The following is a 24,487-nucleotide window of genomic DNA, read 5'->3' on the forward strand; positions in this document are numbered from 1 at the left end:
GTCATTTCATCTGGCAAATTGTTTTCAGTAATTATGTCACAAAAGCTGATGGTATGTGTAACAGAGGTTAGAGAGAAAAGTAGTAAGTGATATTGTGACAGTCATTAACTCTGTAACATGAAGGAATAACTTTTATGATTTATTAAAAAAAAGCTTTCTTTTCAAAATTTATCCTGTATCACAGCTATTCTTTGTGAGCATTGTATAAGAGTCAGCACATCAAATAATAATGTGTACTGTTAGTTGATGAGCTAATGTCATGGCATTCTTTAGATAGCATATTTAACAGCAAGTTGGTTCAAATGAAATTTAATAAAAAGATGCAAATTTAATAGCTGAAGACATACTGAAAGCAATCTTATAAATTAAGTTTTTAAGGAAGTTATACTTGATTTCAAATCCTGGCAGTCTACATCCCACACTGCCATGTAGATGAGATATCTCTTGGCAGGCATGAAATAATGTGTCTTAACACTGGAAATTTGAAGATTAATGCAGCTTAAAGAAGTTACAGATCATCTGAATGACCTGTGCTGTATAGAGATAACACATCAAATGAACTGATATGCACACCATAACTATGAAAAATATTTGTTATAATACACTTTGTAGTACATTCTGTTTCATCTCTGGTACTATAAACCAAGTTTTTATTTATATAAAAATTTTCAACAATAACTATTCAGGCAGCCCAAAGGAGGACCATCAATCACTATGTACATTAAATCTCTACAACTTTCATGACAAACTATAGATCTTAAACAAAAATAAACACAGCTTTCACTCACCTTCAAGTTTAAGGAACATAATAAATGCACTGTGAGATTATCCTATTTTTAGTTCTTATGAAACAGACTTCCACCTGATATATTAGTGGTGTATGAGATTCATACACAAAATATATTTGTCCCTGGACACCTTAATTATTGTAAATATATAGCAGTTATATTTCATCTGCAGTGATTACTGAGCTTCAACAATATGACACATGAGCCTTATTATATTATTAACAGCATACGAAAAATTACCTATCATCTAATTTACTTAGCTGTTTGAAAATGGACTAGTGTGTGAGAATGGTAACCATGTGTTTTTCATTTATGGCCTCTAAATGACTAACAGCTATGCTGTTAACATTTTATCCAGAGTTTATGTGAAGTTTCATACAAATTTATCTATGGTACAAATATATAGCTACAACAAACTTTTATTCCACTCTCATAGCTGCAAGCCAAGTAATATTGGCATTTTTGCAGTCTGTGAAAGAAATGTTTTCTCAGTAAGTTTCACTTATTCACTCAATAACTTCGGTCATGGACATATTAATTATTTGAAAAGCAAACTGTCTTTCAGCTGTTATAAAACTTCTCTTTAACTGAATATCTACAGTCTGTATATTTAATTCTATATAACATTATTCTAGATTTCATTATGCAACAAACAGGAGCACTGGGGCCTGCCCAAGCTCACAACCCAACAAGCATCTCTCCGGACTGTAAAAAAATATTGTGCTCTTCTCTTTCGGCTCATTTTCAAATCACTAGACAGGACAAGATAAGAATTTATATTCAAACATTAATGAGACAGCCACAAAGACAAAATAGAGCAGAAACATTGTGAAACCAAGTCCTTTGTTCATTTTCCACCGGAAGCAAGCAATAGAGATTATGACAAACACCAGCATCATGAAAAGAATGGTGATTGAGCACACCATCCCAACACTGTTCACCTCTACAGGCCTTCCATATATGATTCCAAACAGCAGCCAAGGCACTGGTAACCTGCAGCATCAAGAGACCACCATAATTACATGCTGAAAGTTCAGTATTACATTGCTATTTGTTAAATTTTGTATGTAATCATTGTTGAAAAAACTAAGTTAAACTGTGATAATTAAAATAAAGAAAAACAAATACAAAACACTGAATTGTCACTGATGGATTCAATGAAAAATATAACATTTTTCAAGCCTTTTCTCATAGCTCACCTGGAATAAGGGAAAAAAATCAATAAAAGTACAGCAAATACGTTTAAGATGCCACAGAAAATCAGTAGTTATCAGTCTTGGCTATGAGGCATACACTGAAGTCAAAAGAAATGCCAATTTCCCATTTATTTGGCTCATCTATGATGGAAGTTGATTGCTAACAAAGTTCATAAATTAAAACATTTTGATCATTAATGATGCTTGTCAAAGGACAGATTAATAAGAAACACATTTTTTAAACATACTGTCAAATGGATATGAAAATATAAATAAGGTTACACTTTTTAGCACTTTTGCAGTGAATGTCATGTCTGGTATTAGCTTCAACATGAATTGTTCTACACATGAATGCTTTTCATTATTGACCAGATGTGAAGAGTTGTACACACAGGAATTTTTCTGTGAAGCCAAACAAGTAACAGCCTGAATATTCAAGACCTGAGTTGTATGATTGTTGCTGGAGCACCTCCTGACTAAATTAATTTTTTTTAAATTCTTGGAATTGGGATTATTATATTTTCCTTGAAATCTGGGGGATTTTGCTTGTCTCAAATATCTTGCCAGTTGGAATAATTCTGTTGCTGTTGCCTCTCCTGAGGATCTCGATAATTCTTTGGGAATGTCGTCAACTCCAGATATTTTGCTTCAACTCAGGTCTTTCAGTGCCTTGTAAAATTCTTCAACACTTCATCTTCTCTTTCCATAATACCGTCTTCAAGTTTTTTCCTTCTATACATTCTTACCACCTTAACTCTTGATACTTGTACATGTGATTCAATTTTCTCCAAAGGTTTCTTTAATTTTCCTATTCTTGGCGTCTGTCTTTGCTATAGTCATAGATCCTTCTACAGCTTTGCATTTCAGCTCGTGACTATTCTTGCTTTGCTTTCTGCACTTCCTGCCAGTTTCATTTTTAGATGTCTGCATTCCCTTTTGTCTGCTTCACATGCGGCATTTTGGTCTTTTCTGCTTTCATCAAATAAATTTAGTATTTTGTATGTTATCCAAGGATTTTTACTAGGCCTTGCCTTTTTGGCTGTTTCATAACTCAGAGCCATCACTCATCTACTATAGTATTCCTTCACCTGTTTCAGTTGTAGTCTGCAGTTCGTAACCAATAGATCATGGTAAGAACCCATATCAGCCACTGAAAGTACTTTAATTCTGGTTTCAGTTTCTCTTTCTTGCTATTATATAATATTTTTGAAACCAAATGATGGCTCCAGTTCTCTTCCATGTATACAAATATTTTCATAGTTCTTAAACCAAATGATTGCAAAGATTAAATTGTGTTCTGTGTGAAATTCTACCAGTAAGCTTTTCCTTTCTTCCTCTCCCTCAGTCATCATGTTCTATTGCTATTTTTCCTTCTCTTTTCCTTTTCCTACTGTTGAACACCAATGCCACACCACCCCTCTACCCTCCAAATTACAATTAAATTTTTGTTCCCCTTGACAGACTGAATAATCTCTTTTATTTGATCATACATTCTGCCAATTTATTCATAATCTGTGGAGCAGTTAGGCATCTATACTTGTACTACTGATATGGGTGTTGACTTTGTGCCTGTTTTGACTGTGATAATGTGTTCATTATGTTGTTCAAAGTACTTTAGACACAGTCTTATTTTCTTATCCATTATCTTGTTCAAAGTATTTCAACTACAATCCTATTTTCTAATTCATTACTAGATGTGCACATAACTTAATTCTAGATAAAATTTAAAATTTTCTGGCAAATTAAATGTTCAAAGAGATTTCGAAATTGCAGCTGGTCATTGTAAACTTTACTTCTCGATATTCCAACTGGACACCTGCCAGTCATCTTCAGGTGAACGATCAACAACTGACAAATACTTTCTCTACTCTGCCTTATGTAGAGTGAGAGTATTGCCATGCATGCACCAGAGAAACAGAAGGACCACACCACCTGGCAGCAGCTTCTTCACTGATGGAACTGCAAAGATCAGCAGTCTTTGGTGTTGCCACTCACTGCAGTCATTGCAGTATTCTGGCATCTTTGTCTAGAGCAAATCTCAGAGTTGACTGGATTGCACGCATTGTCCAGCTGGTAGCTTCTGTCACAGTTCATTAGATTTTATGTGATGCATATTTCAATGGGTTATTTTATAATGGAGTCCCAAAAAGATGTTGCTGTGGCTGAAAATAATGTTTTGTCATACTTCATTGAATGTCTGTTGGAGATACAATGTTCCGCATTTGCAAACTTGCTCAGTTCCAGAAGGCGAGGGCAACGTTTATGTTCTGCACAAAGTTCTTCTACTGTGTGTGTTGTTTTGTCCTATATGAGCCGTACAAAACTGGCGACGTATTTTGTAAATTCCCACCTTCCGCAATAACAAGTTATCTTTCACTGATCCCAGCAGGTCCAAAATTGTAGATGGTGGGCGGAAAATTACTTTCATCTGAAGATTACTAAGGATTCTTGCTATTTTGTTGGAAATATTTCCAACAAATGGAAGAAAAGTGTGGGACTTTGCTGGCACATTCTCCTTATTATCCACTCCCCTGTTCTTTATTTTAGCTGAGAATGTCCTGTTCATCTGCCAAGTCAAGTATCCATTGTCTCTGAACACTGTCCTCAAATGTGCAAGCTCTTTAGGCAAACAACCTGCATCTAAAACTTTATGGCCCCTGTGCACAAGGGTTTTAAGCACATTCATGATTTGAGATGGATAATGGCAACTTGAAGAGTGCAAGTACAAATCAATGGGAGGGGGCTTACAATAAACAAAAAGTCCCAGAGAGCCATCACTCTTCCGTCTAGCCAAAACATCCAGGAATGGGGGACAACCATCTTCCTCTGATTCCATAGAAAATCAAATGTTCTCGTAAATGGGGTGAAGTTGGTGTAAAAACTCCATTAACTTTTCTTCTCCGTGAGGCCACACTGTGAAAGTATCATTCAAGTTCCTACAAAAAACAGTTTAAGAACCATTGGTTCAAATGATGTTTCCTGAAAACCCTCCATAAAACAGTTTGCCACCAGGGGAGACAAGTGACTGCCCATGGCAATGCCATCAGTCTGTTCAAAATATTCTGGGTTTAATATAAAATAGGTTGAGGAAAGAGTGTGTCAAAACAAAGAAGTGATGCCCAACAAACTGTTTACCAATTAATGGCAAAGAATCAGCAAGAGGTACCTTTTCAAAAAGAGATACTACATCAAAACTCACTAGATGATCTGAACTGCTTAGGTTGAGAGCCACCAGTCTGTTGATAAAATTGGCTGAGTTCCATGTATGATGAGGACATTTGGAACCAATGGTCTCAGCAAGAAAGCAAGATGTTTGGCTAAATCATATGTGGGGGTGTCAATGTTACTTGCTATGAGCCATAAAGGAAGGCCATCTTTGTGCACTTTAGGAAGACCATAGAGTCTGGTGGTACACTGCCATGTGGTCTTATCCATTCGATGATCTCTGGATGTAATGAGGAAGAATTAGGGAGTGTACATGTCTTCTGTGGCACACATGCTGTAAGGTCATTGGCAATCTTCCTGTAAATAGTATCACTTAGTAGGTCATTCATCTTCTCCAAATACAAACTATGAGGTAACAAAACTCTTGATTTACCTTTATCAGCCTTCAGCACTGATATGTTTGGGTCCTCTCTGAGATTACATTGTGCAGCCCTTTCTTCATAGGTTATGTTACTGTGTTGAGAATGAGATTTCAAAAAAGCATGGCAAGTTTCCATTCTTATTTCTACACCAGAATCCACAAGAAGGCATTGTTCCCATAGGAAGGCATTTACAGCTTCAAGAACCTCTTACAAAACTTATCAGAGGTAGCACATTTGGTTTAGGTGCAAAATTTAGTCCTTTACCCAATAGAGACAGCGTCAAATCATCTAAATGCTTCTCTGTGAAGTTAACAATGGAATGTCATGCAGTTATTTCCTCTGGAGATGGCTGTTGTGGCACCAAACAATCAAATTTTGACAACTGCCAAGAACTTTCATCCTTATACACTGAAGCACCAAAGAAACTGACATAGGCATGCATTTTCAAATACAGAGGTAGGTAAACAGGTAGAATATGGTACTGCAGTTGGCCATGCCTATATAAGACAAGTGTCTGGTGCCATTGTTAGATCAGTTACTGCTGCTACAATGACAGGTTAGCAAGATTTGAGTGAGTTTGAACGTGGTGTTATAGTTGGCACACAAGTGATGGGGGACACATCTCTGAGGTAGCGATGAAGTGTAGATTTTCCTGTAGGACTATTTCATGAGTGTACTGTGAATATCAGGAATCCAGTAAAACATCAAATCTCCAACATTGCTGCAGCCGGAAAAAGATCCCGCAAGAAAGGGACCAATGATGACTGAAGAGAATCGTTCAGCATGACAGAAGTACAACCCTTCTGCAAATTTCTGCAGAATGAAACATCATTGATATGGGCTTCTGGAGCTGAAGGCCCTCTCATGTACCCTTGAAGACAGCACAACGCAAAGCTTTACATCTCTCCTGGGCCTGTCAACACCAACAGTGGACTGTTGATGACTGGAAACATGTTGGCTGCTTGGAAAAATCTCGTTTCAAATTGTATTGAGTGGGTGCACATGTGTGTGAATGGAGATAACCTCATGAATCCATGGACCCTACATGTCACAGGGAACTGTTCAAGCTGGTGGAGGCTCTGTAATGGTGTGGGGCATGTGCAGATGGAATGATATGGGACCACTGACATGTCTGGAGATGACTCTGACATATGACACATACATAAGCATCCTGTCTGATCACCTGTGTCCATTCATGTCCATTGTGCATTCTGACGGACTTGGGCAATTCCAGCAGGACAGTGCAACACCCACATGTTCAGAATTGCTACAGAGTGGCTCCAGGAACACACATCTGATTTTAAAAACTTCCGCTGGCCACCAAAGCCCCAGACATGAACATTAAGGAACATAACTGGGATGCTTTGCAATGTGCTGTTCAGAAGAGATCTCCATCCCCTCGTACTCTTAAGGATTTATGACCAGCTGTGCAGGATTCATGGCATCAATTCCCTCCAGCACTACTTCAGACAATAGTGGAGTGCAAGCCACAATGTGTTGCAGCACTTATGCGTGCTCACGGGGGCCATACACAATATGTGTACCAGTTTCTTTTGCTCTTCAGTATATATCCAATCAAACTTGGCTGAAGTCTGTCCAACAACCAATCCCATGGTACAAGAGAGAGAAGCACTGCAATCTTCATGTGTAAGTGGAATAGTTCTTCTGAACTGGTATCCAACTTTTGCCTTGTATAAGAAATTCTCTCCTTATCGTAGAAGGTAAGTTAATGGAGTTTTTGCATCATCTTAACTCCTTCAGGGGAGCATTTGATTTACTGTGGAATAAGAGGAAGATGGTTGTCTCCCATTCCTGTATGTTTTGATTAGACGGAAGAGTGATGGCTCTCTGGGACATTCTGTTTATCCTAAGCCCACTCACACTGATTTGTATTTGCACTTTTCAATTTGCCATCACCCATTCCAAACCATGAGTGTGCTTAAAACTCTTGTACACAGGGCCCATACACTATCAGATGCAGATTGTTGGATACTCGATCCTGCAAATTAACAGGGCATTTTCAGCTGACACCAAGAACTGGGAAATGGATAAACAGGAGATGCACCAAAGAAGTCCCAAGCTTTTATTCCCTTTGTTGGAAATATTTGCTTCAAAATAGCAATAATGCTTAGTAATTTTCAGGTGAAAGTCATTTTTCTGCCCACCACCTAAGATTTTGGACCTGTTGGGATCAGTGAAGGATAACTTGTTATTGCGGAAGGTGGGAGTTTACAAAATAGCTTGCCAGTATGATATGGCCTGTATAGGACGAACAACATGCTTAGTGGAAAAATGTTGCACAGAACATAAAAATTGCACTCACCTTCAGCAAGTCTGCAATTACGGAATACCGTATCTCCAATGGACATTCAATAGAGTATGACGAAACATTAATTTTGGCTACAGTAACATCTTCTTGGGACTCCATTATAAAATAATCCCTTTAATATGCATCTAGGAAAATCTAATGAACCATGACAGCAGCTACCAGCTGGATAATGCATGGAATTCCACCATTTCTGAAATTTGCTCCAGACGAATACTTAATTATACTTTGTGTAGTTCTCTCTGTCATGGAGTTCTCTTCTTCTTCTTCTTCTTCTTCTTCTTCTTTTTTTTTTTTTTTTTTTTTTTTTTTCCTATACTCCGCGAGCCACCTTACGGTGTGTGGCGGAGGGTATTTATTGTACCACTATCTGATCCCCCCTTCCCTGTTCCATTCACGAATTGTGCGTGGGAAGAACGACTGCTTGCTGCTTGTAAGTCTCCGTATTTGCTCTAATTTCTCGGATCTTTTCGTTGTGATCATTACGCGAGATATATGTGGGCGGTAGTAATATGTTGCCCATCTCTTCCCGGAATGTGCTCTCTCGTAATTTCGATAATAAACCTCTCCGTATTGCGTAACGCCTTTCTTGAAGTGTCCACCACTGGAGCTTGTTCAGCATCTCCGTAACGCTCTCGCGCTGACATGACGAATCATGCTGCTTTTCGCTGGATCATGTCTATCTCTTCTATTAATCCAACCTGGTAAGGGTCCCATACTGATGAGCAATACTCAAGAATCGGACGAACAAGCGTTTTGTAAGCTACTTCTTTCGTCAATGAGTCACATTTTCTTAGAATTCTTCCTATGAATCTCAACCTGGCGCCTGCTTTTCCCACTATTTGTTTTATGTGATCATTCCACTTCAGATCGCTCCGGATAGTAACTCCTAAGTATTTTACGGTCGTTACCGCTTCCAATGATTTACCACCTATGGCATAATCGTACTGGAATGGATTTCTGCCCCTATGTATGCGCATTATATTACATTTATCTACGTTTAGGGAAAGCTGCCAGCTGTCGCACCATGCATTAATCCTCTGCAGGTCCTCCTGGAGTATGTACGAGTCTTCTGATGTTGCTACTTTCTTGTAGACAACCGTGTCATCTGCAAATAGCCTCACGGAGCTACCGATGTTGTCAACTAAGTCATTTATGTATATTGTAAACAATAAAGGTCCTATCACGCTTCCCTGCGGTACTCCCGAAATTACCTCTACATCTGCAGATTTTGAACCGTTAAGAATGACATGTTGTGTTCTTTCTTCTAGGAAATCCTGAATCCAGTCACAAACCTTGTCCGATATTCCGTAAGCTCGTATTTTTTTCACTAAACGTAAGTGCGGAACCGTATCAAATGCCTTCCTGAAGTCCAGGAATACGGCATCAATCTGCTCACCAGTGTCTACGGCACTGTGAATTTCTTGGGCAAACAGGGTGAGCTGAGTTTCACATGATCTCTGTTTGCGGAATCCATGTTGGTTATGATGAAGGAGATTTGTATTATCTAAGAACGTCATAATACGAGAACACAAAACATGTTCCATTATTCTACAACAGATTGACGTAAGCGAAATAGGCCTATAATTATTCGCATCTGATTTATGACCCTTCTTGAAAATGGGAACGACCTGCGCTTTCTTCCAGTCGCTAGGTACTTTACGTTCTTCCAGCGATCTACGATAAATTGCTGATAGAAAGGGGGCAAGTTCTTTAGCATAATCACTGTAGAATCTTAAGGGTATCTCGTCTGGTCCGGATGCTTTTCCGCTACTAAGTGATAGCAGTTGTTTTTCAATTCCGATATCGTTTATTTCAATATTTTCCATTTTGGCGTCCGTGCGACGGCTGAAGTCAGGGACCGTGTTACGATTTTCCGCAGTGAAACAGTTTCGGAACACTGAATTCAGTATTTCTGCCTTTCTTCGGTCGTCCTCTGTTTCGGTGCCATCGTGGTCAACGAGTGACTGAATAGGGGATTTAGATCCGCTTACCGATTTTACATACAACCAAAACTTTTTAGGGTTCTTGTTTAGATTGTTTGCCAATGTTTTATGTTCGAATTCATTGAATGCTTCTCTCATTGCTCTCTTTACGCTCTTTTTCGCTTCGTTCAGCTTTTCCTTATCAGCTATGATTCGACTACTCTTAAACCTATGATGAAACTTTCTTTGTTTCCGTAGTACCTTTCGTACATGATTGTTATACCACGGTGGATCTTTCCCCTCGCTTTGGACCTTAGTCGGTACGAACTTATCTAAGGCGTACTGGACGATGTTTCTGAATTTTTTCCATTTTTGTTCCACATCCTCTTCCTCAGAAATGAACGTTTGATGGTGGTCACTCAGATATTCTGCGATTTGTGCCCTATCACTCTTGTTAAGCAAATATATTTTCCTTCCTTTCTTGGCATTTCTTATTACACTTGTAGTCATTGATGCAACCACTGACTTATGATCACTGATACCCTCTTCTACATTCACGGAGTCGAAAAGTTCCGGTCTATTTGTTGCTATGAGGTCTAAAACGTTAGCTTCACGAGTTGGTTCTCTAACTATCTGCTCGAAGTAATTCTCGGACAAGGCAGTCAGGATAATGTCACAAGAGTCTCTGTCCCTGGCTCCAGTTCTGATTGTGTGACTATCCCATTCTATACCTGGTAGATTGAAGTCTCCCCCTATTACAATAGTATGATCACGAAACTTCTTCACGACGTTCTGCAGGTTCTCTCTGAGGCGCTCAACTACTACGGTTGCTGATACAGGTGGTCTATAGAAGCATCCGACTATCATATCTGACCCACCTTTGATACTTAACTTAACCCAGATTATTTCACATTCGCATTCGCTAATAACTTCACTGGATATTATTGAATTCTTTACTGCTATAAATACTCCTCCACCATTGGCGTTTATCCTATCCTTGCGGTATATATTCCATTCTGTGTCTAGGATTTCGTTACTGTTCACTTCCGGTTTTAACCAACTTTCCGTTCCTAATACTATATGCGCACTATTTCCTTCAATAAGAGATACTAATTCAGGAACCTTGCCCTGGATACTCCTGCAGTTTACCAATATTACGTTAACTTTTCCTGTTTTTGGTCTCTGAGGACGGACGTTCTTTATCAACGATGATAATGTCCTCTCTGGTAAGCCGTCAGGTATTTTATCGTTTCGCCCAAGGGGGGGTCCCTCTAACCTAAAAAACCCCCGTGTGCACGCCACACGTACTCTGCTACCCTAGTAGCTGCTTCCGGTGTGTAGTGCACGCCTGACCTGTCTAGGGGGGCCCTACAGTTCTCCACCCAATAACGGAGGTCGATGAATTTGCAACCATTATAGTCGCAGAGTCGTCTGAGCCTCTGGTTTAGACCCTCCACACGGCTCCAAACCAGAGGACCGCGATCGACTCTGGGCACTATGCTGCAGATATTAAGCTCAGCTTGCACTCCGCGTGCGATGCTGGTTGTCTTCACCAAATCAGCCAGCCGCCGGAAGGAACCAAGGATGGCCTCAGAACCCAAGCGGCAGGCGTCATTCGTTCCGACATGTGCTACTATCTGCAGCCGGTCACACCCAGTGCGTTCAATAGCTGCCGGAAGGGCCTCCTCCACATTACGGGTGAGACCCCCCGGCAAGCACACCGAGTGCACACTGGCATTCTTCCCCGACCTACCCGCTATTTTCCTGAGGGGCTCCATAACCCGCCTAACGTTGGAGCTCCCTATAACTAATAGGCCCGCCCTCTGTGACTGTCGGGACCTTGCTGGAGAATCGGCCACTGGCCCAACAGGCGAGGCATCCTGTGGTGGCTCGGAAACGATGTCATCACCACTAGGAAGCACCCCGTACCTGTTGGAAAGGGGTAAGGCAGCTGCCACGCGGCCAGATCCCACCTTCGCCTTTCGGCCAGGCACGCGCGAGCCCACCACTGTCCGCCATTCACCCTGGAGTGATGGCTGACCGGTAAGATGCTCACTGCCGGAAGACGCAGCGACATCAGGGGTTCCATGTGATTCCAAGGCCACCGAAGTAGGCATAGGTCTCACCACAGTTGCCCCAACGCCACTACGAGCTGACGCCTGCGCCTCGAGCTCGATGAGCCTAACAGACAAAGCCTCCACCTGCCCCCGAAGAGTGGCCAATTCTCCTTGCGTCCGCTCACAACAACCACAGTCCCTACACATGACTATGTTTACCCTACTCTATACGGTGACAAATTCCCAAGATAATCTTCTGATGAGCTACTCTGATAATCAAGAAACACTCACTGAAATACGAGACGCGAAAACTACGCTAGGTTTTCCCAGAAAAACTATTTAAAAGCTAAGCGCAGCAAATAAGTACAAAAACGCTTTATACAAACAGTACTCGCTGCTGCTGGTGCTCTCGCTCTGGCTGTCACAAGACAACTGCTGATTCAAGTGACTAGTGGCTAACGGCCGCGAAACAAACAAAAGACGGTTTTAGGGCGCTTTCTGTTCTAAACGATCAAGAAAACACTAAGAAATCTAACACGAAAACTACGTAAAGTTTTATCAAGAACTGTTAGTTACTATGCAGAGCAGATAAACACAAATAGAATCCCTTCCTTAGTGGATGGTCGTAAACAAAATGCAAAATAAACGCTTTATACAAACAGTACTCGCTGCTGCTGGTGCTCTCGCTCTGGCTGTCACAAGACAACTTAAAGAAGATTCACAGTTGGCATTGAGATATTTTTAGAATCTCCCATTTATCACTAGTTGAAAAGGGTATTTTGTCTCCAGTTCCCTGTATACCTCATGTTTTATAATGATCAAAGTGGTTTCTTTTTCCTATGAAATGAGTCTCTTGTTTGTAATGTGATTAACTGCATTAATTACTTGGTCACCTTTTTTTGTCTATACTTTCAAATTTAAGAAATTTTGGGCGAGGATTAATTTCTATTTTTTTTTCTTTTTCATGTTAAACACTCCAATTATTTTTGTTACATGTGATTTACTTTTATGAGATCACTTTCTAATGTTGCACAATGAAAATATTCAATACATTTACTCATAAAAATTGAATTCTTATATTATTGTAGCTGACTTTAATTGAAGTATGTTTGCTGACTGATTATGTAGTGAGACTCAGTTTTTTAATAAACACTTCCACATATTTTCTTGCCTAAGATCTCTATATTTGGGTAAGTTTAATTTTGGTATACAAAGAGAGCTGCATCATCTGATACTCCTGCATCTTGAGTATTTTTTTCATGCTACGTAATTGTTATCACTACAGATAATAGTGTTACTTTGATTATGAGTGTTCGGTCACATCATTATGAAACACAAAAACATCTATAATACTGATGCTTCAGCCATTCTCTTCAGGGTGACTAACTGCTGGATTCTGGTGAATGATCTCCCCCTATAAACTGTCTTGTTTTGATTGTCAGCTGGCGGTCAACATCACATTCTGGGATGCCAATGGACAGTTTGATGTAAAGATTTACTAGGAGGGGTGATTATTGCCTGTGCCACACTGGCAGGTGATTGGTGGACAATAGCAAATCAGCAGCTTGTTTCTAAGACATTAATGCTGTGTGACAGTTCTCTTTTGGCTGCTTGTTCATACTGTTGAACCTGGATCATGTGGAGCTGTTGGCTGATGAACACACATGGCCTGTTGGACTGGGATTGCTGGCAGCCAGGACGGATTACTTATTTCCGTCCTTCCTGTTCATGCTGTTGGTGTATTTAATGGTTTTGATAACCTATCTTATTTTTCACTACTGCATCCTTGGCTGCCGAGTGAGCACACAAGGCTCTTGAAAACTGGTAGATTGGCCACAGTCCTGATAGTATTGAGCTATAGCTGAACTGTTATGTTGCCCCAGCCATAGACAGTGTTCATACTCTAACTTGTAAATGATAATAAGTCTCCTGATTTCATCAATATAGACAATCTAGCATTCATATCAATGTTCGTAGGTGCCTGCAGCTTCGAGAGCAGCTACAGAATTCCTCTTGGGCCTCAACACATCTAGGATCTTATGGCTGTTCTAGAACATTGTTTTAATTCTTCTGTGGTGCAGCACCTTGCCTACATGCTTGCTGTTGCTTCTTGCATAAGTTAAGAGAGCAACAGGAAGAGGTTCTTCTGTTCTGCTGTCTATACTAGTACTAGCTATTGATCTAATGGTCACTTGTAACATAAAATCTCTGTATATCCATGTGCTGCAAGAACAAGTACCAGAAAACATCTGTAACTTGGCACAACTGTGTTTCTCACCGACATACTTTACTTGGCTGTGCAAATTCCATGAGCAGACACACCCATAATAGGGAATGTATTCATGGAAGCATTCATTCAGACAGTGCTAAGTTCCATGCTGCTGCACCTACATTGTTGGCTGAGGTACATGGATGACACATTTGTCGTGCTACCTGCCCAAGCAGCACAGGCAACAGCCAACTGTACAGCCATCTACCCATGGCAATATTTATTTCAAATTATCCAACTGTATCATAGAATGTGACATTGGTAGCTACTTGAGAACTAATGTAAGACAGGAAGCCATAATTAGAACATAGCAGTTAATCAACCTGAAGAGGACTACTCCATAATGATCAAAATTGTGGTATTTTTAGTTGTTTTAGTGTTTCAAAAAGATGTGGTCTAATACCCAAAATTATTTTATTCAAATTGACTCTTGCAGTGGGATCTTACAAACTTTATTGCTGTTATTCTTGTACATTGATCAAGATTTAAATTTATTGCATCTTTGATCATCAGGTACTGGTAACATGAAGCACATTGGTCATAAGCACAGTAACTGCAGGAAATGTATAAAAGCAAAGTGTGTGCGAGAATGGAGATTATTTCCATAGAGCACAGAAAACAGCTCCAATATGATGTTCTGGGCAGCTGAGTTTAAAGATCTCAAGAAGTGTGGGGGAAGTAGGTGTATGGGGAGTGGTGAGAGGTGAGAGTGGTAAGGAAGAGGAATTTCGGAGTAATGACTTTATTTATTTTCTATTATGAAAAGGAAAGATTGCTACTCACCATACAGAGGAAATGTTGAGTCACACAACAGATCACAGAACTGACGTAACAAAAAGACTGCCATACAGGTTGACCTTTTGGCCAAAAGGATGTTTCCTAAAGTAGAAAACACACATACATTCATGAAGGCACACCTCACACACACACACACACACACACACACACACACACACACACACACACACACACACACGTGAGACCATTGTCTCTGGCCATTGAGGCTGAGCTGTGAGCAACTGCACCTGATGGAAGAAGCAATCTGGCTGATGGAAGTAAAGAGGAGGCTGGAGCATGGAGGGAGAGGAATATAGAATAGCAGGTTAAGGGTGGGGGAAGGTAAAGTGCTGCTTGTGGGAGCATGCAGAAGTGTGGTGGTAACAGGGTAGGGCAGCTAGGTGCAGTTGCGTGGGAAGGGGAAGGGGAGGGGAGGGGAGTGGAAAAGAAGAGAAGTAGAGGAGAAAAAGAAAAAAAAGAAATACTAGTGGGTGCATTTGTGGAATAGAAAGCTTGTACTGCTGGAGTGGGGACAGAGAAGTTGATAGGTGGGTGAAGGACAGGCCTAATGAAGGTTGAGGCCAGGGGGGTTTATTGGAATGCAGGATATACTGTATTGCAAAATTCAGAAAAGCTGGTGTTGGTTCATGACTCAGTACCACCCAGGACAGCAGCAACTGAATCACATTTTCAGTCGTGATTTCAACTATCTCTCATCATGCCCTGACATAAGGAATCTCCTACCCACTGTTCTTCCCACCCCTCCCACAGTGGCATTCCACTGCCCACCAAACAAACCTATGCAACATTCTCGTCCATCCCTATTCCACTCCTGATTCCAACCCTTTGCCTCATGGCTTATATCCCTGCAACAGACCTATTTGCAGGACCGTACATCTTCCCACCACCACCACCACCACCTATCCCATTAATGGCAGGACTACCTGTGAAAGCAGTCATATGCTGTACACATTAAGCTGCAACCACTATGCTGTGTTCTATGTGGATATGAAAACCAACAAGATGTCTGTCTGCATGAATGGCAACCAACAAACTGTGGCCAAGAGACAGCTGGATCACTCAGCTCCTGAGCATGATGCCAAACACAACATTCTTCACACAGCCTGCACCATCTGGTTCCTTCCTAACTGCACCATCTTTTCTGAATTGCACTGGTGGGATCTCTCCCTGTGATGTATCCTGTGTTCCTGTAACCCCAGTGGCCTCAACCTTCATTAGCCTCTGTCCTTCACCCATCTATTCCCTCCACGCTCCCACTGCAATGCTACACAGGTTTCTGTTTTCTCCCTTCAGGCACAGTTGCTCACAGCCTGGCCTCAGTGGCCAGAGACAGTGGTCATGTGTTTGTGAGTTGTGCTTGCATGAATCTGTGTGTGGTGTTTATGTTGGAAAAAGACATTTTGACTGAAAGCTCAACATGTATGGCAGTCTTTTTGTTGTGTCTATCTGCTTAGCAGCTTCTCTATAATGGTGAGTAGCAATTTTTCTTTTTCATAATATTGTCATTATCCCATCATGGATTTTCCATTGTTTTATTTATTTTCTGTGTGTTCATCAATTGCTTAGCATCTTCTGGTCTTAGCAACCAGTAATCTATTGACATATAATTTTGTAGTTGCAGAGGTCTGTTTGCAGGTAGCATTGTTACTTGTCATACAACAGGAATCTACAGTGCTTAAATTGTGACAACCAGATAATTTTTAAAATAATGTCTAATCATATGTCATCTTGAATTTTATCGATTTAAATAGATTTCGAGTTTCTTGCTTTATGTTGCATCAAAATGAAGAACAACACTTTCAACTATAGACAAAAAGGCCAAGTCTACATGAAATTTGTTTTTTTTTCTCTTGTTTTGAGATTGTATAAGTCACAGTTCCAGCAAAGCTCATTTTTATTATTAGCAAAAAATTTAATTTAGGGTAAATGTATTGGGAAGAGGGAATACAATTTTGTATATGTTTGAAGGGGCCTCTATAAAATCACAGGTATCTACCATACGAAATATTCTTACTCTTTACCTTTGCTGAACAACTACTTTGTGGCATAAAATGTTTCACCTACCAATAAACAACCAAATACAAATGCATTAAATTTACTTGTGAAGATTCTGTATGCACCACCAACAGACATTTATTTTAAAAATGCAACACACAAGGATATTACAAAATTCATTATCTCAATAAAAAATAGTAATTGTGTTGGGTATGATGATATTTCCAGAAGATTATTAAAATCTTATGCTGAGCTGAGAGTATTTCCCTTAAACAGGTCAGTAAAAAGTAATTATGTTATAAGTCACATTTTCTGATGGACTTAAATATGCAGTAGTAACATCTACTTATAAAACTGGAGACAAGCAAACCATCTGTAATTATATACCTATTCCTTTCAAAGAGTGCTTGAGAAAATGGCCGGTGATAGAATACTGACTCATTTAACCAAGCAGAAGTTGTTAACTGCCTCTCAATTTGGTTTCAGTGAAGAATTCTCTACTAAGAAAGCCATACAAGGCTTAATTCATTAAGTGCTGGAAAATCTGTACAAGAAAAATTAACCTATTGGAATATTTTGTGAACTTACCAAAGCTTGTGATTATGTGACTTACAAAATTAATATAATTTTGTACAATATTTATTTAATATCATTTACATATATTAACAACAAGAGAAGACCCAGTATCAAACCCTGTGGGACTCACCACATTACACTCCTCCGTTTCTGGTGGTTTAGTCAATGAAAGTGACTCTGTGCTTTCTGCTATGAAAACTACATCCATCTATTGTCCACACATCTATTTAATTTTATCTTCACTTCTTTTAGCGGAAAACAATATGCAAAATGTTGGAAGCATACAGAGAACACAATTTTAAATTCTTTATTTTGAGAGTTTGATGTTTAGATCTCTTCCCTTCTTCTCATTAGTTCTCCGTTGACATTGACATGGGCAGTGTTTGATTCTTTTATTGGCATCTTTGTCTTATGATAAACACATTTTTTTGTTGTTAACATCTAACCACCATAATCAGATAAACAATTTTCTATTGTAACATGTAAATCACTGAGGTAATAGAGAAATAAACCGAAGACTTTCATCAAACACACTAGGTGTCCAGAATTAGATCTTTACTCTGCAGTGGAGTGTGCATTGATGTGCAACTTCCTGGCAGATTAAAACTGTGTGCCAGACCGAGACTCGAACTCGGGACCTTTGCCTTTCGCGGGCAAGTCCTCTACCATCTGAGCTACCCAAGCACGACTCCCGACCCATCCTCACAGCTTTACTTCCACCAGTTTTACACTAGGTGTCCTCAGTCAATGTCATTTGATGTAAAATCAGTGTTAAAGTAATGATAATGAATCTTCAATTAAAATGCATTGCGGTAGTAATGCTGTCTTAAACATTTCATTGCATATGGCCTGGATTTTCCATTGTTTGTTATTGCAAATTAAAATATTTTATGCTGATAAACTGTAAACTGTCAGCAATGTTATCATTTGTGTTTCCAAATCCACATTTTTGGCACGGGATTCAAGGAGCTATTCAGTATAATATTCATTAACCAGAAGAGCCAGAAGAGCTTCTGAATTAGAACCAGTTCTTGTATATATAGCCACACCCCATTTATTTTACTGGTACTACATTAATATGACATTAGCTACAGATATCTGCTTAATTTCGGTGAGACCCAAGTGATCTTCTAACACAAGTGACACATTTGCTTATACTTCAGTTATCCTTTCATTTCACTAAGCCATCTCATGCTCTAAGGCAAGATTCGAAATGAGTATTCTTTAAGTCTTTACTTTTTCCAAAAATGCAGTGTACTGCTTTATTGATAGTGTTTTCAGCTATAACTGTTGTGGCCCACTTAGATCTGGGTGCACAGCCATAAGGCGTGTCACAAAAGTCAGCAGACGCAGCTAGACATTCGACAACTTTCAGAAGCTACCACTAATGGAGATGCGCATTGTCTTGTCTGCACACTCTATTGGCTGGCTAACAGCTGTTAGGCCAGCTGACAGCTTTTGCAGATGGCCCAGCCAGTTCAAACTCAGTAAACTTTTACCTCAGTAAACTTTTACCTCAGCCTATGTATTACTGGACCATTGTAGTGAGCTACTCCATGACCAGTATACCCATTGTAATAAGTTGTTTTATACAGTTAATGAGGTTTGTCATGTCAGTCATTATGTGGTGTTCCATTGTAGGATTATAAGAATAATTATTCTGAATTTCCTGCATTTTGGGAACAGCTGCCTTACCATTAGGGTATTCAAGATGCTTCTGGGCCTGATCCAAATTCTCAATGTTATTCAGTGTTCCTTCCTATAGGCATGACAACCACTGTTGCAAGCTGCATCTTGCATGTTTTCTTTCACTGTGCTACTGCCAACTCTGATCGAAACTTCAAGATTCCAGCTCTCACAGCAGCTTTCTTTGAGGTACTTGCTTTTCTGATAATTTTGTTACATTTATTTATAGCACATGTAAGCATAAATTGTAAGTACAGCCTACAGAAGTAATCTGGGGTAGCTAATTCTCTCTGTTATGCATATCTTGACTTGATATGCATCCCTGATGGAATTTACAGTACATGATAAATAAAACAAATCATTCTGTTCCTTTTGTCTTGAACCTTCCTTAAAACATTCCTAAGGTAAGTCTGGCTGGTTCTTATCCTCTCTTGTTTTGTCTCAAAATTCACTGTCTTTTGTGTATTTCCTTGCCCAGATTCGTTAATTTTTTAGTAGACCAGTTGTCCATACCAGTCCTAGATGAAAGTGAATAAAAGTATTGCATCTTACTGTGTGTGTGTGTGTGTGTGTGTGTGTGTGTGTGTGTGTGTGTGTGTACACAATACTCAGTCTGTTACTGAGATTGTCTCCTTAATATCTATGAGATTTCACATCCGTTGCCATCCAGCACAATGCATCTTCTGTTTCTGTGTTGTTCATCTTTTCAGTTTGTTTCCATGTGTCACCAGAAATCTTTGTCTCCAACTGTTTTGTGATAATGGAAGCTGATAAATGAATCTGACATTCCATTAAGAAGTTAACTGATAAATAATCAATTTATTTGGGTGTTTTTGTAAGTTAGTAAAAGTTTGTAAGCATTATTGTTATTATTATTATTATTATTATTATAGCTAATTTTCACATGTGTCTCATTTACACATTAGTTGTTCATACATCAGAAATTCATTCCCTGTGCAAACCTTGTGACTTATAACTTTAGAAGTATTTGAAAACATATCTCATTAGTCTATAATAGAGGGAAACATTCCACGTGGGAAAAATATATCTAAAAACAAAGATGATGTGACTTACCAAACGAAAGCGCTGGCATGTCAATAGACACACAAACACAAACATACACACAAAATTCAAGCTTTCGCAACTAACGGTTGCTTCATCAGGAAAGAGGGAAGGAGAGGGAAAGACGAAAGGATGTGGGTTTTAAGGGAGAGGGTAAGGAATCATTCCAGTCCCGGTAGCGGGGAGACTTACCTTAGGGGGAAAAAAGGACAGGTATACACTTGCACACACACACGTATCCATCTGCACATACACCAAACATGTATGTGCGGATGGATATGTGTGTGTGTGTGTGTGTGTGTGTGTGTGTGTGTGTGTGTGTGTGTGTGTGAGTGAATACCTGTCCTTTTTTCCCCCTAAGGTAAGTCTTTCCACTTCCGGGATTGGAATGACTCCTTACCCTCTCCCTTAAAACCCACATCCTTTCGCCTTTCCCTCTCCTTCCCTCTTTCCTGATGAAGCAACCGTTGGTTGCGAAAGCTTGAATTTTGTGTGTATGTTTGTGTTTGTTTGTGTGTCTATCGACATGCCAGCGCTTTCGTTTGGTAAGTCACATCATCTTTGTTTTTAGATATATCTCATTAGTCTCGAAGACATGTTCCTCTAGGAGATGTGTCCTGACTTTGGACAAGTTCATCATGGAGATGGACGGAAATGGATGCTTCCTGTTTCTGGGCATTCTGATGAAGAAGAATCTGGATGGCTTGCTGGAAGAGAACAGATATGGACCCATATTTAAACACTAGGGATTGCTAACATCACAGTACAGCACCCGCAATCCTGGTGTAACTGTGACATGAAAGGTCTGCCTGTCAAGTTACAGCATTTACAAGAAACCTTCCTCAAGTGTGGCAACTCTGAGATGCATAAAAATGTTCTCTCCAGGTGAGCAAGAAGAAGAAGTAGTCAAAATAGGAAAGCAAATTTCTGGAGTTCCTTCTGTATGTAGGGCTACACATAGCCAAGATTTTCAGGACACTAGAGTATACCACATAAAAACCATATGGTAACCATGACACAAAGTTAACCATGACACAAAGTTAAGGATGTGGGGATCAACTGTAGCTACGGATGCCTGGCATTTATAGTACTATGTCTGAATGTAGCCAGCTGTACATCATGCAGTTGCAGCACTTTATCTCACAGTACTGTGGGAAGCACACAAGAAATTTTTTCACATCACCTAAGACTAACAAGTCTTCAGTAACAGAGTACAGCATCAAAGAAGAACATGTTTAATTTTGAACAGACAAAGGTGACGTGTCATGATAATGGACTCTAGGGCTCTGACTTCAAAGACACAGAGAAAATATAGGGAAATGACTCTCTTGCCACTTGGGACAGTGATGTTCAGCTAAGTTCTTCATGGAATGCAATCTGTCAATAAAGATCCCATCTGAGAGTAGCACAGAAAGTGGACAGACATTCTTGTATCCTGATTTAGTTAGTCATCTATTTTGACAGCATGACTTTATAAAAGAACATCCTCCTCTAGCATTGTTTTACCTCAACAGAATTAGTCGATACCAGAAATATTTTTCAAAGTTTGAACAGGTCAGTGTTGTCTTGGCCTTTTTTCTAAAAAAATATTATATGATTTTGTACACAATGTACTGTATTTCAAGCTAAAATTTATGAAAAGGAATTACTTTGTTTTTGTAGTTACCAGTGGTATGTACTAGCTCTGAATGTACAGTTAAAATTGTTCTTCTTTTGGATGTATTTGGAATTACAAAACATTTTGCACACTTAAAATTTCTGTTACTAATTAAGCAATCTAGTACTATTTATTGTTTTTTTCTGGATTCATTTATAAAATAATAATCTAATCTAATAGAAATTCATTTGTCAAGAAATATTGTAAACCCTTTGGAGTATTGTTATTACTGCAGAATGAAGTAGTAGTAAGCATGTCTCTGATGTGATCAGATGTATTTTGGATGAACAATGTAATTTCAGCTTTGTTAATGTGAAAATTCAAAAGACAATGTGATATAGTAAAATGCAATGCAAATAAACATCGAAAAACAAAAATTCTGCACAGACATTCTTCAAATTAATTAGCTCAATTGGACCATGAGAACCTAAAATGTGAAAATTTCAGCTTCAAGAATCAGACCCCTAGACATGAAGAACTGGTGCCAACTGCACCAGAAAAGATAGGTCGTAGACATAAGCAACAACAGAGGAGGGATGGGTAGATTGCAATTTGACATCTCATTCTTCCTCCTCCTCTTCCACCTCTAACAGCATCACAGACTGTGACAGTCTCTTCTGCATGTACATAACTAGCCTAGCTTATATTATCCCGACATAGGAGATTGTAGTCCAGTGGCTGTAATACATCATATGCCACAGTAACCATACACTGCATCTGAAGATAACGAGTATGAAACTTGTTCAAATATTGCTTTGGTTCTGCTGCCACTGAGCTGATATTCTGGGAAGATTTCATCATTGAAACACACTGAGAATGTCTGCATTCTTGTATCCTGCTTTAGTTAGTCATCTATTTTGACAGCATGAAACTTTGCTCATGACTGTTTCATTTGGTTCATGACCATAAAATATATATTATACAGGGCGAATCATCTGAAATTTGCACCGCAAATATTGTGGAAATGGAAAGTACCATTGATGTATGGTTTTCACAGAATGGATTGGTCGTCAGGAACTTGTATTACTAGCCAACAAACAGATTGTAATAATACTTAGAAAGTGTATTTTTGTGCAAATGTACACTTATTTAAATGGAAAATGCCTATTGGAATTAACAGACTAAAAGTAGGGTAAATTAGAATGCCATTGGTATTTGTTGCCAGATTATAGTGCAAGTCATGTACAGGACATCATATTTTGAAAAGTTTCCACACTGACACTTGCTGTGCCACTCAACCTGTGTAGTTGCTAGGTATGATATTTTTTCGTTTGCTTCCAGCATAATTGTGTGCTCCTTGAGTGCATTGTGACTAGCTAGTCAGTTAGTGTGTGATAGTCCAAGCAGTAGGTCATGAGTGGACAACGGGATTTGTTGTTGTTGTTGTTGTGGTCTTCAGTCCAGAGACTGGTTTGATGCAGCTCTCCATGCTACTCTATCCTGTGCAAGCTTCTTCATCTCCCAGTACCTACTGCAACCTACATCCTTCTGAATCTGTTTAGTGTATTCATCTCTTGGTCTCCCTCTATGATTTTTATCCTCCACACTGCCCTCCAATACTAAATTGGTGATCCCTTGATGCCTCAGAATATGCCCTACCAGCCAATCCCTTCTTCTAGTCAAGTTGTGCCACAAATTTCTGTTCTCTTCAATTCTATTCAATACCTCCTAATTAGTTATGTCATCTACACATCTAATCTTCAGCATTCTTCTGTAGCATCACATTTCGAAAGCTTCTATTCTCTTCTTGTCTAAACTATTTATTGTCCACGTTTCACTTCCATAAATGGCTACACTCCATACAAATACTTTCAGAAACAACTTCCTGACACTTAAATTGATACTTGATGTTAACAAATTTTTCTTCCTCAGAAACGCTTTCCTTGCCATTTCCAGTCTACATTTTATATCCTCTCTACTTTGACCATAATCAGTTATTTTGCTCCCCAAATAGCAAAACTCATCTTCTACGAGGTGCATTCAAGTTCTAAGGCCTCCGATGTTTTTTCTAATTAAGTACTCACCCAAAATCGATGAAACTGGCGTTACTTCTCGATGTAATCGCCCTGCAGAAATACACATTTTTCACAACGAGTCTGTTTTGACCACTGGAAAATCGCCGAGGCAATAGCAGCACGGCTGGTGAATGTGCGGCCATGGAGAGTGTCTTTAATTGCTGGAAAAAGCCAAAAGTCACTAGGAGCCAGGTCAGGTGAGTAGGGAGCATGAGGAATCACTTCAAAGTTGTTATCACGAAGAAACTGTTGCGTAACGTTAGCTCGATGTGCGGGTGTGTTGTCTTGGTGAAACAGCACACGCGCAGCCCTTCCCAGACGTTTTTGTTGCAGTGCAGGAAGGAATTTGTTCTTCAAAACATTTTCATAGGATGCACCTGTTACCGTAGTGCCCTTTGGAATGCAATGGGTAAGGATTACACCCTCGCTGTCCCAGAACATGGACACCATCATTTTTTCAGCACTGGCGGTTACCCAAAATTTTTTTGGTGGCGGTGAATCTGTGTGCTTCCATTGAGCTGACTGGTGCTTTGTTTCTGGATTGAAAAAT

At 39.5% G+C, this 24,487-nt stretch overlaps 1 protein-coding gene across 1 annotated transcript in view; it reads right to left on the reverse strand.

Moving 5' to 3' along the window:
- Positions 1 to 339: 339 nt before the first annotated feature.
- Positions 340 to 24,487, reverse strand: part of LOC124795774 (sodium/potassium/calcium exchanger Nckx30C) — a 625,575-nt gene continuing 601,427 nt past the window's right edge. Inside the window, exon 6 of the mRNA XM_047259858.1 lies at positions 340 to 1,781. Within this exon, the coding sequence (XP_047115814.1) occupies positions 1,541 to 1,781 (241 nt within the window). The 3' untranslated portion in view covers positions 340 to 1,540. The remainder of the gene's footprint in view (positions 1,782 to 24,487) is intronic.

Source organism: Schistocerca piceifrons, chromosome 4, assembly GCF_021461385.2.
Source record: "Schistocerca piceifrons isolate TAMUIC-IGC-003096 chromosome 4, iqSchPice1.1, whole genome shotgun sequence".
NCBI classification, from domain to species: Eukaryota; Metazoa; Arthropoda; class Insecta; order Orthoptera; family Acrididae; genus Schistocerca; species Schistocerca piceifrons.